Source organism: Danio aesculapii, chromosome 6 (assembly GCF_903798145.1).
Source record: "Danio aesculapii chromosome 6, fDanAes4.1, whole genome shotgun sequence".
Taxonomy (NCBI): Eukaryota; Metazoa; Chordata; class Actinopteri; order Cypriniformes; family Danionidae; genus Danio; species Danio aesculapii.
The window spans coordinates 60,945,964-60,963,887 of NC_079440.1; the positions used below are offsets into that span (position 1 = coordinate 60,945,964).

Below are 17,924 nucleotides of genomic sequence, written 5' to 3' on the forward strand. Positions count from 1 at the left end.
AAGCGTTGTCCAAAGTGTTTGACTCTAAAAAAGCAGAAATATATTTATTTTCCTCCTAATATTAACAACAGCGTGTTCGATCCACACGATTGGTTCAGGCCGGGTGTGTCCAGCCAAGCTCCTCCTGGATAATGTCATGTAATTTGTGACAGACGTGGGAAGGTGATGTGACGCTCTCCACATGTAGCGAAACCATAGAGCGAAACAGACAGCAAAATGGGAAATATGTAAGTTTGCGTACTCCTTGCGGTCACTTGCCTAATTACCCTAACTTTACCCTAATTAACCTAGTTAAGCCTTTAAATGTCACTTTAAGCAGAATACTAGTATCTTAAAGAATATCCAGTCTAATATTATTTACTGTCATCATGACAAAGAGAAAATAAATCAGTTATTAGAAATGAGTTATTAAAACTATTATGATTAGAAATGTGGAAAAAAATCTTCTTTTCATTAAACAGAAATTGGGGAAAACCATAAACAGGGGGGAGGGGGAAAAATATACAATGAGGCTAATAATTCGGGGGGGGGCTAATAATTCAAGAGGCGAATAATTCCTACTTCACCTGTGTATAGTTATTCTTATCTTCCAATCAGCAGCCAGTCTGACAGGTCTGTTTGTCTGTGTCTTCTCTAGGAGGTATAGCTGAGAAGCTGGCAGAGAAGTTGATAAGTGTGTTGTTCGAGGTTTGGTTTCTGGCCTGCACGCGCTGTTTCCCCACGCCGCCCTACTGGAAAACTGCCCGAGAGATGCTGGCCAACTGGAGGCATCATCCTCCGGTGGTGGAGCAGTGGAGTAAAGTCATCGCCGCACTCACGTCCAGGTACAGCACACACTAGAGCGGGAGTCAAAGCACAAGCTGCAGTCAACTGTGCTTACAGAAGCACAGTGGACTATTTATTTATTTTTTAACGTGCTGCTGATCTAGGTAGTAAATTCAGGCCATGTCCTCATGTGCATGGGTATTTTTATAAACTGAGTTTTCTACGTCTTTGTTTAAAAAAAAAAAAAATTAAAATCTGTCCACATGAAAATGCGCAATTGCACTGTGATGCAGGTTAAGGGCACGTCGAACCAACAGGTGGCGATAAAAGCCTTATATCCTGGGTTTACACCAAACATTTACATGAGTACATAGAGACAAAGCACATTTAGGCCATGCCCTGGTCCAACTCAATCCATTAGCTATGTTTCCTTCCACCTATACTTGTGCGTATTTTGGTTATGTGCAAAAAAAGGTTGATGGAAACGCCAAGATGTGCATAAATTTGACAAATGCGCATAAAAATATGCACATAACTGAGTAGATAAACATTTTATTTGCTAAAGAAAGTGCATAAACTACGATGGAAATACTTTTACAGAACAAATTCCAGTATGTTCGTTAAAAAAATCATGTGATTTTTGATGTATAAGAGATCATGTGGTGATAAAAGTGTGTGTGAATGGACAAATCATCAGGCTGAGCACATTGTAAAACATCTGAAATGGTCATTCTAAAACGCTTTAGCCTATACAGTATTCGTGTTATATTATTAATGACCTCCAGAACTGTCAAGAGCATGTGTACTCTTCGTCTCACGCCACTACACGATCATTGCATGTCAACATTGTCTTCTGAGGTGCAAGTAATTTATTAAATAAAGAAAAGACTCATGCAGCTTCTCCTACCGCAGCAAATGACGTTTGTACTGTTGATATTTGGCGCCTGTTAATCAGAAAGTGACGATTTTGTACTTTTTGACTCATTTGATGGAAGTGCTGCTTCATTTGCTCGTCTTTTATTGCTCTTCCAGTTGTGCACATTAATGTAATTCGCATCTTTGGATGGAAACAGCTATTGACTCTCTATTGCGGGAGGGTGCCTTTTGTCATTTTCGACTAATAAAAAATAACGTGTCTAAAATTCTTACATGATTTTGCTGTTGTACAGGAATTTACATGCACATTTGACTGCATTTAAATGTTACGACTTTATAGTTTTGTTCTAGGGTTTCAGAGGCAACATTTAAAGGTGGTTAAAATTTGTGGTGAGTAGGTGGCAAAATTTTAACAACAACCAAAATACTACCAAAAATAGGTGAATTTATTTACAATAGTGAAAAGGCAAACAGAAAAGAAAAGTATTTACAAGATCACACAAAAGAGAATAAATCAACGTATTATGGTTGGGGAAACGAGAATTAAGTGGCGCCAAATAAATGAAAGCAATAAAACAAAACGCCCAAATCTAGATAATTTAACCCTCTAAACTATCTAGAAGAAAATAAACAAAAAGAACATCTTCAGCGTTTTTACGCTATATCTAATCCTACTCTTCTAACCAAAAAATATGAAGAAAACTTACAGCGGGTGGCGCTCGCTTCTAAACTAGTGTGTTTAGACAGTGGAGTTATCTACGTGATGTAAGATGTATGTCACGTGACCTCTAAACTCCTTGAATCCCAGGGAAAGGCTGACGCCAGAGATCAGGGGATTTTACAAGCACACAAACAAGACGGTAACAGCTATTAATCACAACAAGAACAAGACCAACATCAAAACTCTAAACTAACATCACTATCACATCACATAAACCAAAACACACACAAAAGCAAGCAGCATAAGACAAACAAGACGGAGCAAAAAGCAGAATGAGCTTCCCCGCTCGCGTCCCTTTAAACGGTGAGCTCCTAATGTGATTGGTAGAGATGTCGATGACGTCACAGGGTGGAATAGAGATTGACATCTTCACGGACGAATGGGAAACTGGAATGGGCGTACCTGAGAATTGACAGAGAGAGAGGGAGGGAGCGAGCGAGCGAAAGAGAGAGAGAGAGAGAGCGAGCGAACACACACACAAGCAAAACAGACAGGCATAATATACATTTGACTGTAACAACATTTGACTGCATTTACAGTAAGTGCCGTTTCATTATATACCATAAAGTCCCCACATTGAATAGCATGATCATTTCTTGCAGTATAATCTACTGTTTGCTCTTAAGAACCTTTTTGCTGATGTTGATGCTTTTGTTTGTTTGACCTTCTTCCTGTTTGTTTTGTCGTCCGCACAGGCTGCTGCGGTTCATGTACGGTCCGTCATTTCCTCCATTTAAAGTGCCAGAGGAGGACGCCAGTCTCATCCCAGCAGAGATGGACAATGACTGCGTGGCTCAGACGTGGTATCGCTTTCTACACATGCTCAGGTCTGCAGTAAAACTGACTTCAGTGCTTTGTTTTCCAAGTATGAATAGTTGACTCCACTTCATTGCTTAGAGGTGAAGACAAAATTATCATCCCTCCTGTGAAATTTTGTATTCTTTTTCAGATTTCCCAGGCCACGTTTAACAGAGTATACGTTTTCCACACTATTTCCTATTGTATTTTTATTCTAGAGAAAGTCTTATTTTTGTAGTTTGGATGGAGCAATGTCTTTTTAAAATGTAAAAATTGCTGTTGTCAGTCTTATTAGCCACCTTAAGAAATATTTTTTTATTGGCTACAGAATAGGTCTGCACGATATTGGAAAAATCGAACATTGCGCTATTTTATTTTTCTGCGATTATATATTGCGGTATACTGTAACTACAATTTCACCAATTGAATAGCACTACTTGGAATGAATTTATAGCCATGCTTTATTTTAACGTTCACTTCTCGCTATCAGCAAACTATTAACTGTCAATTTTGTTTCAATAAACTCCTAATTTGACCCTTATTAATAGATATTAAGGTAGTTTAGGTATTGGGTTAGTGATGTGGAATACGATCATGCAGAATATTTAGTTTCTAAGTACTAATAAACAGCCAATATCTTAATAACATGCATGATAATGAACAACTAGGTAATAGGGAGAATTGGTCCCTAAAGTGTTACCAAATGTATTCATTTAGATTAATTGAGGAAATCATGCATAAAAATGTCATAAACTAATAACAAGCATAGATAAATACAATAAAGCAAAGATAAAAGTGAAATAAGCGGTGCACCCTTTGTGGTTTTGTATATATAAATGTAAAAATTACACTGCAAAATCTTTATTGTATAAATAATGCAATAAAATTATTCTTTATTAAACTTCCAATTGGCAAAATGTCTTGTGCCTGAATACTTTAATCTCTCTCAGGCCCTAAAAACACACAACTTATAAAATTTCACTCTGTTGTGGTTAAACTCAAATATAATCCTGACTTAACATTGCATATCTATGCAATGTGGCTATTCCGGATGCACACATTGCAATATTAATGCTGAAACAAGTGAGTAGTAGTTTTACAGTGAGTATGGTGTACATGTACACCATTAATCTGATTTTAATCTGATTTAGACAATACTCTGATTAAGAGTCTACCATGTAAACATTGATTTTTGATTAATGGAATCCGAATAAGGTCATAATCAAACTAAACTGAAATCTGATTAAGATGTGCGTATATGTATGCTGATTTTAGTGGCATTATTGAAGTGTAGTATAGACATGTAAACACCACAATCAAACTATTATTGTTATGTAGGACTTTTCGCCGCATTTTGTGACAGGATATTTTATACACACACGGCTGTTTGACACTATTCTCTGCACCTACCGAGTCAGTAAAAGACCACAAACACACACACCGTGAAATGCGGAGTTTTTTTTCTCCCATTCAGTGTGTGTGCTATCAAATTCCATTAAAACAACACACTTCCACCAGTCCTTACATCGTACTTGCTTCCAATACCTCTGTTTATCACGGGGGGCATGAATGAAATGTTCCTGAATGAAAGTGAAAGTGCTGAACTGCAGTTAAAGTCACAAAATTTTAAATTAAGTGCCCAAAATTACATGAAACTCCGGAGGAAATGTGGATGGCGAGGTGACGCAATGACGTTAATCGATCTATGTGCTATAAGATGAAAAATGGGATCATGAAAAGAATGAAACCTTAATCATATCATTTTCTTATTCAGATTAACCTCCTAGTGCTTGAGTGTCCACATACATGGACGGCACATTTTAGCTCTTAAGTGGCTGTTTAAAATACTGTGAATGTTGTATATTTAGTTACAGACATACAGTGTCATCCTGCAACTGTTTTATAGCATATGAAATGTACAAACCCTATTTTTAACTGTCCAAAATGGGAAAAAGATGTTGTTTTTACTCTCTGATAGTCAAAGCAAGTTAAAAAAAAGTCTGTTATATATGCATTAAAAAACAGTCAGGAAAAAGTGTTTTATGTAAATGTGGACCACGAGTCCACATATATGGACATCATTTTTCTCTAAAAGTACACCATATCAAAAGATGATACTTAGATTTTATTCTAATTAGGTTCCAATGAGAAAATAGCAAAGAGAAATCAAAAATGCATGTAAAAAAACACCATGGGCCTCAAGAGGTTTTAAGGCAAATAATTCCATTACTGATGTCCATGTAAACATGGTCAGTAATAGGGGTGTCAAAATTAATTGTTTCTTCGGTGCACCGCGATGCAGACGCGGACAATTTGGTATCGGTTCAGTAATAATCATAACCGGTTATTATGTACTGATGTCATTTATCTCATATGCGCTCTGTTGCGAGGGAGGCGAGCGCGGTATTTACAACACTACAGGCGCCAACTACTTAAACATTTCACTGTGTGTGTGTTTTCTGCAAAGTCTTTCACTGGCACTTACAGCAGAAGCCCCTATTTCTCTGCGATTGAGGGAATGAAAGTGCTCCATTTCTCTCTCTCTCTCTCTCTCTCTCTCACTGTGGCCAGGGCCGACGCGTTCATAGAGGCGGCCGCCGTGGCGTCCACGACACCCCCCTTACCACCCGTGTCCTCACTTTACTAACGAGTCCCTTTCGTTTTCACTTTCGGGTTGAGGGCGGCGTGATCATCCTTTGCCTAGAGCGGCAGTTCAGCTTGCTCCGGCCCTGACTGTGGCTCATTTCACCTGCTGGCGTGACTTTTTCTCTCTCTCTTTTCCTCTCGGCTGTATGCATTCTCGCGGCTGTACCTGTGCGTTATCGCGGGACCCGACCAGATTTCAGGTGGCGCGGGAATACATTTCCGAATAAAGTGCGGCAGCGGTCGGTAACTCTGGTGTAATTTTAACAGGAGTGGCCGGTCTCACAATATCGATCCCGAGCGAGCGAGTGTGCGTGCGTGCGTGCGTGTGTGTGAGAGAGTGCACGCGTGCGTGCGTGCGTGCGTGTGTGTGTTTGTTTGGTGCTGTCTATGTTTGTGTATGTGTGTGAATGAGAGACAGTGTGGTGCTGTGTGTCCATGTGTGTGTGTGTGTGTGTGTGTGTGTGTGTGTTTATACAGAAAGCTTGTTATAGCCACCCCCCAAAATACAACACTGTGTATGGAAAGCATCGTCAATGCACCGTGATGCACCGAAATATCGAATTGAACCGAATCGATGGCATGATAATCGCAACTGAACCGTGAGACCAGTGTAGGTTCACACCTCTAGTCAGTAACTTGCCTAATTAACCTATTTAAGCCTTTAAATTGCACTAGCAGAGTGTAATGTGCTGTCATCATGGAAAAGACACATGAAAATGATTATTAGAAATTAGTTCATTTTTAAATATGTTATGTTTATGGTCTGTAAAAAACCTCTCTGTTAAACAGCACTTGGGAAATATTTAAAAATGAATACTATTTCCACAGTAGGGCTGATAATGTAGTTTTCAGCTGTATTGTATCAAGCTCTGTTCAACGTCAGCATGAAGCAGAAGTTGCAATACATTTTTCTTCCCTATTATTATGTATGTTTCTGCTTTTGGAACAAGGGCAAATGTATGAAAGTACACAAGTATTACCAACTGTTAAACAGTCAGCAGTAATTGCACGCAATAATCGTTCCGGTGTGCTCAAACTTGAACATTTACCTCATACAGTGTTTACAGCATGTTAGTTAATTTAAATCAAATCAAAATCACTTTTATTGTCACATTTAAGTTAGCTAACATGCTGTAAACACTGTATGAGGTTACAATAAGTACTGCAGTATTCTATAAGAACACAGCCATATCACCCTGTAGCCTAAGAGTGGTTACTCACTGAAGCTCAGCAGGGCTGAGCCTCATCAGTATCTGGATGGGAGACCACATGGGAAAACTAGGTTGCTGTTGGAAGTGGTGTTAATGAGGCCAGCAGGAGGCGCTCAACCTGTGGACTGTGTGAGTCCTAATGCCCCAGTAAAAGTGAAGGGGACACTATACTGTCAGTGAGCGCCATCTTTCGAATGAGACGTTAAACCGAGGTCCTGACTCTCTGTCGTCATTAAAAATCCTATGGCACTTCTGGTAAAGAGTAAACCCGGTGTCCAGGCCAATTTCCCTCAATCAGCCCTTACCCATCATGGCCTTCCAATCATCCCCATCCACTGAATTGGCTCTATTAATGTCTCTCCACTCCACCAATAGCTGGTGTGTGGTGAAACACTGGCGCTGTTGTCCTGTGGCTGCCGTTGCATCATCCAAGTGGTGGTGTGGAGAGACTAGGCATGAAACGATAACCGTTTTCAAGGTATACCTCGTTTTGGAAAAGTCAAGGTTTTAAAATCTCCACCGTTCTCTGCTTCACCGTTTCTAATGTACGATTTTTTTTTCACTTTTTTTTTTGTTTTGTTTATTAGGGCTACAGTAGCTCCAGCAGAAAAGATGTCCAAATATGCCTGTTTAATTGTAAAGAAATCTGTTTTAGATACCAATGAAGACCGCAGAAGTCAATGATTCATTTATATTATTTAACCTGACATGTTTACTGTTCCAAAATACTTCAAATGTTTCTCAAAGTAAAATATATTCAGTTTTTTACTCAGACATTTAAAAAGAGCATTTTTAGTGAAACTGTGATGTTTTATGCAAGGTTATCATACCGTCAGAATCTTTTACCAACCCATGCCTAGGCAGCACGGCTGCTTCAGCTTTGCTCACACTCCGCACTGACTCGCTGCCGCATGCGTGCGGTATGAAAGCTCTAATCTGTTAACATGGATGCTGGAAAAATGCGCTCTGCTCATGCTCTTCCTGCTTGTGCGGTGTGAAAAAATGTGGAGGTCTACGATGAACCGACACATGAAGCAGGCTTGCCATGGCAGAGAGGATGATAGTCAGCCTTCCTTTTTTGTTACAATCCATTCAGAAAAAAACAAACAATGCAGTTTGTTGCATTATTAATTAAGATCAATCTAAACTCATTTCTGTAGTTCAAACAGCTCAGCATTGTAGTTGAGAATGCTCATGATCCCCACCTCATGATTGTAAAGTGCTTTGGGTGTATGCTAAACACGATAAATGTGCTATATACAGGGTTCACACGGTCATGAAAAACCTGGAACAAAGTCATGGAGTTTTGACATGGCTTTTTCCAGGCCTGGAAAAGTTTGGGAAAAAACAGAAAACCCCACAAAGCTTTGGAAAAGTCATAGAAATTAAACAAATATGTGTATATATAAATATAGGTTAGTTTTCTTTACTTCTTTTCTGTCCTTGGTCACATGCTCTCACATTATTAGTGCGGCGTGAACATTATCTAAATCAATTTTACATAGATATAAAGATTCCTTTAAACTTAATAGATTGTTGCATGTGTTATGATATGCTGTAATAACTTTAAACATGGATCGTTTTTTTCTTATTTTTTACCATGTATACGTAGACATTACATGAAACATTAGGTCATGAAAATTTACTTGAAAGTCCTGGAAAAGTCATGGAAATGTCATTGAATTTTAGTAGTAAAAATGTGTATGAACCCTGTATATAAATACACCTATTACATTACATTACAATAATATTTCGGTTTCAATCTCCCTTAATTTCCTTAGAATGCTGTTGGATCGATTGTGATCAGCATATCTGTGCATTCACACTGCTATTTCTAAGAGTGTTAAAGTAGCCGGAAGTCATTCTCATTTTCAGCTTTTTGCTCCAAATGCGATCCAACGCAAGGTGACCACACTGTTGGGTTGTGTTGGTGCTAGTTGTTTGGCGTTGGCTTGTTGTGTCCCGGCCTTTCAGTTAAGTTAATTTGTCTCTCCCTCTTCAGTAACCCCGTGGACCTGAGCAATCCCGTCATAGTGAGTTCCACCCCGAAGTTTCAGGAGCAGTTATTGGGTGTTAACAGTGTTCCTCATGAGGTGATCCAGCACCCCTGCCTGAAACAGCTGCCTCAGATCTTCTTCAGAGCCATGAGGGGCATCAGCTGCCTCGTCGACGCTTTCCTCGGTAAAATCACATTATTATTATTATTATTTATCTTGTGTTTTGGGAGGATGCACAAATTTACCATCAAATTTCATACAGATTGATGCAGGGTTTTTCCTGGATTAAAGGCGTACTCGCACTATGCCATCCAAAAGCGTGCTCAGGCCTGTTTCCCGGATCGTTTGAGAAGTGTGAGTGTTCTGAATCGGGCTCAGGCTGGGTTTGCTTTGCCGGCCCTGGACCAGTTAGAAGACGTGTGCCAGAGCGCAGTTCACTTGGGCTTTGGCGCGGTATGCTTGTAGTGTATGTGCAAAGACCGCCTGAGCCCGAAACTGAAGATGAGACGTGACTTTAAGGCGCTGTTTCATATGTGTTTATTAATCATTCTTGCAGTTCAATGAACACAAACTGTCGTAGATTATTAAAGACACAAACCCCTCACTGCACGACAGCTGCAAGCCTAATTCCTGCAGCACAAGGACTTTTATGATTGTTTACGAGCGTTAAAAGTGGCTGATCTGTTCCGCGAAATATTTGACTGCGTGTCGCTGCATATCAAACCACTAAAACAATATGACTAAAGAAATGTCCACTGTGCTGAGCAAGAGCGATTACTGAACAGCGCATCATTGATGACGTAAGCATGCCCAGGCCCGAATGTAATGTAAGTGCGGGCCGTCTGGGGAGTCGGGAGGGGGGACAAGCGAGCTTCGGCCCGGTTCAAAACAACTGTACATAGTGTGAGTACGCCCTTAAATGAGGCGGAGGAGGTATCACAATCAGGAGATTTTAGCTACCTGAAACAAACACATTTTTCATAGTTCTTGTAATCTTATCAAGTAAAACACAGGGCTACTATGGTTTTATACAAAAGGTCATGTCCGACACTCTGTAAATAATTACTTTATTTCACATTCTTCAGAGATGTAAAGCACAAATGTTGGGCTCGATGCCTTCCACAGCATGTGAAAACAGTTTTCTCACTCCTTTTCATAGTCAATCACATTGTCATTAATTAAATACTCAATAGTTAAAAACAATCCAGTCTCATTTCAATTCTCAATTGTTTTGTTAATATTGAGTATTTAGTTAATGAGTAATGTGATTGACTATGGAAAAAGAGGGTGGAGTAAGTAAATTGTTTCACAGTGAGGTCATTGGGTCACGTTGTTTTTATATCTTTGAAGAAAGTGAAATAAAGGAGTGCGGATCATAACCTTTTGAGTTATACTGTTAACAAGATTAATCTAAATACCACAAGAGCATAGTGCGTACTTCACTATTGAACTTCCCACGGTTTTATGAAATATCATGGAATTTAAAAATGTTTATTCTAGACATTAAAATTCTACAAATATTATTGATATTCAAGTTATTGAATATCAGGGAGTATTTTGTTTGTTTTTTGTCATTTAAAATTTCACTTACCTCCCATTTATTAAAATGGATTGCCTATTATTCACTGCTGTTTTATTGCTTTAAAAATGCTAATTTTGTAGCAATTTTTACAGCATTTTTGTGTTGCTTTACTGTGAAAATAAACACAAAATTGCATCTTTGTTCTTCAAGGTCAATATCCCATAATGCAATTCAAAAGCATAAATTACAAAACATGAATCACAAAATACAGAAAGCTGTTAGTTTGCAGATATATTTATAGGCCGTTTCAATGTGGTCATGTCATTGGCCCATGAACATTTCCTGCTTGTTCTCAGACTTCATGTTCTTGTTCTTCAAGTTCATAACTGTAACAAGAGGCAATTCAATCATAACTTCATGTTAAAACAGCTATCCTAACATTACTTATCAATATGCGTCTCTTTTTGGATTCTCGGCGACTATAGAACTAAAAATTGTAAAACAGGAAATACGTTGGGACCATTGTTTTCGTTTACATCCCTCAAAATGATCTATAGCAGGCATGGGCAAACTCGATCCTGGAGGGCCGGTGTCCCTGCATAGTTTTGCACCAACCTTAATCAAACACACCTGCTTGTAGCTTTCTAGTGATCTTGAAGACACTAATTAGGGTGTTCAGGTGTGTTTGATTAGTGTTGGAGCAAAACTCTGCAGGGACACCGGCCCTCGAGGATCGAGTTTGCCCATGCCTGGTCTATAGTGTGGCCAAAATTAGCACAGAACTCCACTTTGAATTTGACATTTAGCTTAGAGCGGGAACCCTGAAAACATTATCTTATTAGAAAGGATAACAGTTCTTGAGTATCACTTGGGCTCTGTCAGTATCTATGATCGGCTGCCTGATTTTTGTGAAAAGGTGGAGGTGGTACACAATTTGATGGAGGTGTCCGCCTCATTATTCTCTATGCAGGAAAAACCCTGAATTATGGCAATAGCCGCGTTTCCACTATCGCGCCTAAAGCGAGCGAGCCAGGGCGAGCCAAGGCCAGTCGCGTTTCCACCATCACTTCCGGGGCGTAATCGGGCCAAAGCGGGGCTTCCTTGGGGCCAGCATCCGGCCTTTTTCGGCCCGCCGAATACCTTGGGCCAAGGAGGGCTAACTGGGGCTTCGGGGCGGGGTTACGTACAAAGGCGGAGTTTTCCTGTCAGGTAAAGAGGAGACAAGATGCTTTCTTCCCTTACATTTGTTTTGCTATCGCGCTTGATCAACTCACTAAGAAAAATCTGTGTTCGAAGTAAATGCTGCCGAACTCGAATGTCCTTATCCAGGGATCGCTGTCTGGCCTTACACCAACAGACCACAAACAGTAAAAAAGCAATCGCTTCGGTGTTCTCCATCTTCCAGCTCTCGTAGTGATGCCAGGTTGTGTTTGTGGTTATAATTTGAGTGTTTTGTTCCCGCTGAAGTGGGCGGGTTGTGTGACGGGTTGTGTGACGTTTGATTCGGGGGACGTTCTGGGGGCGGTGTTTGCGTGACGCGCTGCGAGCAACTAGCCCGACAGTGGAAACGCGACATGATTTCGGCCTCATTTCTCAACCTCCCGGGCTATTGGCCCGGCCTGACCCGATTAAAGCCCTGGCTCGCACTGGCCCGATAGTGGAAATGCGGCTAATGTTCACCCCAAAAGGAAAAATCTGTTTTAAATGAGTAACAGTGCTCATCCTCCACTTTTTCCAAACCTGTTTGAGTGTCTTCTATTGAACACAAAGGAGTATAAATATTGAAGATTCCTAAAATAGTATTTTTGTTCCTATATATATGTCAATTGCTTCTTTTTTTCCCAACATTCTTCAAAATATCTTGTTTTGTGTTCAACAGAAGAAAGAAAACATGCTCAAAAAATGATGTTTGTTTAAAATGAGCTAAAACCACACAATAATTGAGTTTTATGTGTGTTTTATGTTCAATCCACTTTCATTTGCAAATGCTAGTAAGTTACTTAATTCCACTGCACTTGTGTGTGAGTAAAGCATAAGAATATTTTCATTTTTGGGTGAACTGTCCCTTTATTAGTCTTTCGTTATCTCTCACAGTTTGTTCTTGTGATGTATTTTGTTTGATTCTTGGCTGTATTGTTGTATGAACACCAGCTTTGACTGTCTTTCCATTAGTAGGTGTTGCTGTTACTCAGAAACTTGAGTGTCGTGAAACTCTGCCCTCTTCTGGTACTCATGCATCTGTGCTGTACTTTTGTCAGTGTTAACTCTTTTTCACTCATTTGGTGCTGGTGCATGAAGTTGCTTGTTGTGATAAATTCATTTGATTAGCACCTTTATATGTCATTTTCATTTATTTTATGCTACCCGTCACCAAGTTTGGTGCAATACTTTTTTTGTTTGTCTGGTTGTTTATGCTTTGTTTATGTGCCACATACTACTTCATTAGCATGAACACAGCACATGTTTCAATAGTGAGCTTATTTCTCTGGATTTGAACGTTCTTCTATACATTTGGGATAATGCGAGTACATAAGTCAGCAAAATGTATGAGACTTGTCAAGTTGTTTTAGAATTAATGAAAACCTTTTACATATTGTGCATTTAAACAAGATGTAATAAACAACAACTAAAAACATAATGGGATTTTAGGCGTCTTGGCACAGTTAATGCTTTTGGAGCCTCAAGACAGGTTACTGATGAGCACCAGCACAATTTCAGTGAAAAGAGCTTTCTTTCTATGTCAAGTCAGTCCATAATGTAAATTTTGTCTTTATGTTGAAATTAAAGAACAGTTTAACTTAATTAATATACTTTCAAATTAGTCTTCAAAATCAGAAATGGGATTAATTTTATTTTATTCATGCAAACTAGGGATGCTCAAAATAACCGATTAACCGTTAACCGAAATGGTGCGTTTGTAACCGATTAATGGTATCAGTTAAACAATTAAAAATATTATGTTATATATTTTCCGAAGAGACAGTTTCTGTGCCTGAACGTTATATTGACAGGCGGATTGGTGCAGCGGCAGCAGTAATGCGGTCGATGTACCGGTCCGTTGTGGTAAAGAAGGAGCTGAGCCGAAAGGCAAAGCTCTCGATAAACCGGTCAATCTATGCTCCTACTCTCACCTATGGTCATGAGCTTTGAGTGATGACCGAAAGGACAAGATCTCAGATACAAGTGGCCGAAATGAGTTTCCTTCAAAGGGTGGCAGGGCGCACTCTTATGGATAGGGTGAGGAGCTCTGACGCCTGAGAGGAGCTCGGAGTAGAGCCGCTGCTCCTCCACATTGAGAGAAGTCAGCTGAGGTGGCTCGAGCATCTGTTTCAGATGCCTCCTGGACGCCTACCTAGGGTGTTCCAGGCATGTCCCATCGGAAGGAAGACCCAGGACACGCTAGAGGGACTATGTCTCTCGGCTGGCCTGGGAACTCCTCGGGGTCCCCATCCGGAGGAGCTGGAGGAAGTGTCTGGGGAGAGGGAAGTCTGGGGTTCTCTCCTAAGACCCGGCCTCGGAAAAGCGGCAGAAAATGAATGAGTGAATGAATATTAAAGTTTGGCTGCATAAGGGGCTGATCACTGCGAACATTTTTTGAATGGTTTACCAAAGGCCGCGAGTGTTTTGCGCGCTGCTTATGCACCCTGCGTGCCTCACGTTATGCTGTTGCGCGCTTTGGCTGAAACAAAACTCAACCCTGAGTGGAAAAGCATGTCATGTCAGTCGCGTCTTTTTCATTCTTCAATCAAATGAAAGCAGAGCAGGGTTTCTGTTGAGGTGACAGCAGGGTTTGTGTTTTCAGGACGACGGATCATTTTTAATGATGGAGGAGAGACTTGTGGTCGCTGTTTAATGTTATCTAGAGCTGTATTACTTTACAAATCATGAATATCACAATGTTGTTATATATTACAATTATAACAACATGGACAGTAACAATCGTGCACAATAGACCAGTTGATTCTGTCATTTCCTATAGTGACATTAAAAAAGAGCATGGCGCTTCTTTTTTTCTTGTCAACATAAAGTGCGGAGTGCCTCGTGTTTTTGAAATGGAAAAGCGTGATCGGCCCCTGAGGTACAACAAAAATTTGTTAACTTGCAGGATGGTAACACGTCCAAACACACGTGCCTACAGACGTATTTTGTTAAAAAAGCGAAATGAATGATGGATATTGCTGGTCACAGTTTGACACTGATGAGTTGACAAACCAGCGCTGATGCTGATGGCCTCTGAGCTGCCTGGAGCCGCGTCATAAACTCAACATACAAGCTATTGATGATTCAGTGTACAACCAACAAACCAACCTTTTTATACATTTATAGTTCTTATATAATATCAATTTTTAAAATAGCTTACATAATCTACGAATCAAACAAATCCAATGATTTTCTTGAATTTTTCATAATAATAATCTATTTTATTTATAACGTGCTTTTCTAAAACCCAAAACGCTTATAATGATAACTCCGCACCAAACTGAAGCTTTCATTTCATAGCTTATAAAACATGTATGCAAATTTATGCAATATCATAACAACAAAATTGTTATATGCTAAAGTAGTCAACATATAAACCCTAAGTTTCAAACACACTGGCAGCGCACACATAAACTGCAAATGAGACGGGGGAAATAAGTCATTATGACATAATCTTTAAACTAATGACCTATTAAAATGTATAAAACGAAGCATTAATTAAATGCATATTATTAGTGGAGCGATCGATTTAATAGCCTGATATTTTAATTGGATGGAAGAAAAAATTTGAATAAACAGCCTATGCCGGTTCTTAAAAAGGATTCAGTCAGTGTTTTCGTTTTGTAATCTACATTTTGTCATTTAGTTGAAAAATATCTAGAGTAGGCCTGTTATTTTATTATTTTTATTTAGTTTATTCTTTTTTTTATGCTGTCGGAAACACTGCATGTGCGTGAAGATGTTCTGTTTGCTGTTCGCATGTTTAAATAAATCAGTATTTTAAAATATTTAATCTATCTAAATTTTTATTAAACAATATTTTAATATTTCTCTGTTGACGGTTAATATTCGGTTAACGAGCTGCGGTTGTCGGTTGGTAAAATAAACCGAAATGAGCATCCCTAATGCAAACTCGATGTAATGGAACACCCCCTTCTTCTTTTGAAAATAGGCAAATTTTTCACCTCCCCAAGAGTTTAACAGGTGAGTTTTACCTTTTTTTGAATGCTTTCAATCGATCTTCGAGTCTGGTGGGAGCACTTTTAGCTTAGCTTAGCATAGATCGCTGAATCGGATTAGACCATTAGCATCTCACTCAAAAATGACCAAAGAGATTCCGTAATTTTCCATACTATTTCGATTAACTATACTGTCATTCTGTGTAATTATTAATGAACCTTGCTGCCACATCATGGTACTGCAGCAAAGTTAATTTAATATTACAGCTGAGTTAGAGTGTAGTTGCTAGCTGTATTGGCCTAGAAACCATGTTTAAAGCTTTTTTCTGTGTGTCTTAGTACATGATGTAACTACAGAAGAGTTTTTAAAAAAATTATAGAGAAAATTATCAAAACTCAAAACTTTGGTCATTGCAAGTATCAAAACTTTGGTCATCTGTGAATGAGATGCTAACAGTCTAATCCAATTCAATGATCTATGCTAAGTGTTGTGAATTTCTCTGTCTGGCTTACGACATCAAAACTGTTGTGAAATTCTAAGACGAGCCCAAAAACTAGGGAGAACTTCCGGGTATCTTCAAAGCAGAATCCTTTAATAAGAAGAACTCGGCGTCGCTGTGGCGTCATCGAAATAAACTCTCCACTGGCACAGCAGACACTCCGTTTAAATACAGTTTTACAGACATTGATTCATGTAGATGGGGACAGTCTAAAACAAAGCATGCAAATGAAGTGTTGTTGTCGGCAGGGTAAATTGCCTTTCCAGGTCCGATCTCATCAGCATGTAAGTACCCTCTCACGATACATTTTAGTTCTGGAGACAGAAACTGTGCGACCAGTTGACCAGCTTGAGAAGACAATAGTTACAGCTGTGCTGCAAAACTGACGATTTGCATTACTTTGGAGACAGTCTGGGCTCAGGAAACCAAGACATTTTAAGGTCTGTCACACCCTATAAACAACTCTTTAGTTATATCTAGATAATATAAGTTTGTATTCCCACATAAGCTAAGCTAAAGTGCTCCCACCAGGCCCAGAGATTGACTGAACGAATCATAAAATGGTAAAACTTAACTATTTAACTCTAGGGGTGCTGAAAAATGTGGCTATTTTCCTTTAAGAATTAAAATGAAGACTTCCATCTTCAGCAATAAGTGAATATTTATTATAAATTTCTCCTAAAGGGTGTAACTGGTTTTGGGGTCTTCCCATTTCAATATAGTTTGTTGTGATAAATCCATTTATCATCATTACATTTAATCAGATTTTCTAACATTTTCCTCAGAGGTCTTGTTTTATGTTTCCTCAGGAGTCACAGTGTCTAGGAGCAATATTCGAGACAGACTTCCCTCTATAGGTACACTAAAGCTGTCCAAACCCAATCAGATAGTGACTAACAGTGGTGTTAAAAAGCCAACACACTGATTCTGTTCATCAAGGTGTTTGGGTGCAGGGCTGTAGCTCACACATCCTCATCAGGCTCAGAAATGTTAAACTATATTGCTAGTTTTTGTGCATAATCCCATTTTTTTCTCCCTAGGTGTTGCGGTATCTCGGAATAATCTCAGAGAAAGGCTGCCGTCTTATGGTATTTCGTAACACGCCTCTGACTAATCAAGAGGGACTTTTTTTTTTTTTTTGAGGTGTTTGGTGCATTTATAGATCAAAAATCTCTGCGTTGTGGGAATCCATTCGCCGTCTTGTTAATTGCCTTGTTTTTCTCCCATGCAATGGAAACTCTTTGCCCAGAATGAATGTGCGCATACTCACTGGTTGTGAATCAGTCTTCCAGCTGTTTAAACTGACATTAAAATGGTATTACAACTATTACGTCTGATTTAAAGACCTCATAAAATCATCTAAAGTTGTAGATGTTAAATATTTTTCATACATAATTCTTTCAAAAACATAAAACAAGAAATTTGCCGGACATAATATAAATGTAAATTATGGAAAACACAGTTATTAGAGGTGTCAAAATTAATTGTTTCTTCGGTGCACCACGATGCAGACGCAAACAATTTGGTATCGGTCAGTGTTTCCTCTAGGACTTTTTCCAGCTTTGGCGGTAGACTCTGTTGGGCATTTTACACAGATCTACCAACTACATGTGGCGTAATTTCATTGACAAATGTCATGAGCGCAGTATTAAGTCGAGATCGCATTCATGTAATAACCTACGAGCATGTCAATCTCTGTGCTCGAGCGCCGATTTCCTCTGCTCGTGCA

At 39.2% G+C, this 17,924-nt stretch overlaps 1 protein-coding gene across 5 annotated transcripts in view; it reads left to right on the forward strand.

Annotated features, from left to right (window-relative positions):
• Positions 1 to 17,924, forward strand: part of ralgapb (Ral GTPase activating protein non-catalytic subunit beta) — a 111,589-nt gene that overhangs the window by 29,457 nt on the left and 64,208 nt on the right. For 2 of the 5 annotated variants that reach the window (XM_056460649.1, XM_056460650.1), the window contains exons 5-10: positions 638 to 824; positions 3,058 to 3,189; positions 9,020 to 9,198; positions 12,712 to 12,762; positions 17,005 to 17,052; positions 17,236 to 17,283. In XM_056460649.1, the coding sequence (XP_056316624.1) occupies positions 638 to 824; positions 3,058 to 3,189; positions 9,020 to 9,198; positions 12,712 to 12,762; positions 17,005 to 17,052; positions 17,236 to 17,283 (645 nt within the window). The remainder of the gene's footprint in view (positions 1 to 637; positions 825 to 3,057; positions 3,190 to 9,019; positions 9,199 to 12,711; positions 12,763 to 17,004; positions 17,053 to 17,235; positions 17,284 to 17,924) is intronic. The other 3 variants (XM_056460653.1, XM_056460654.1, XM_056460652.1) reach the window with 2 other exon arrangements.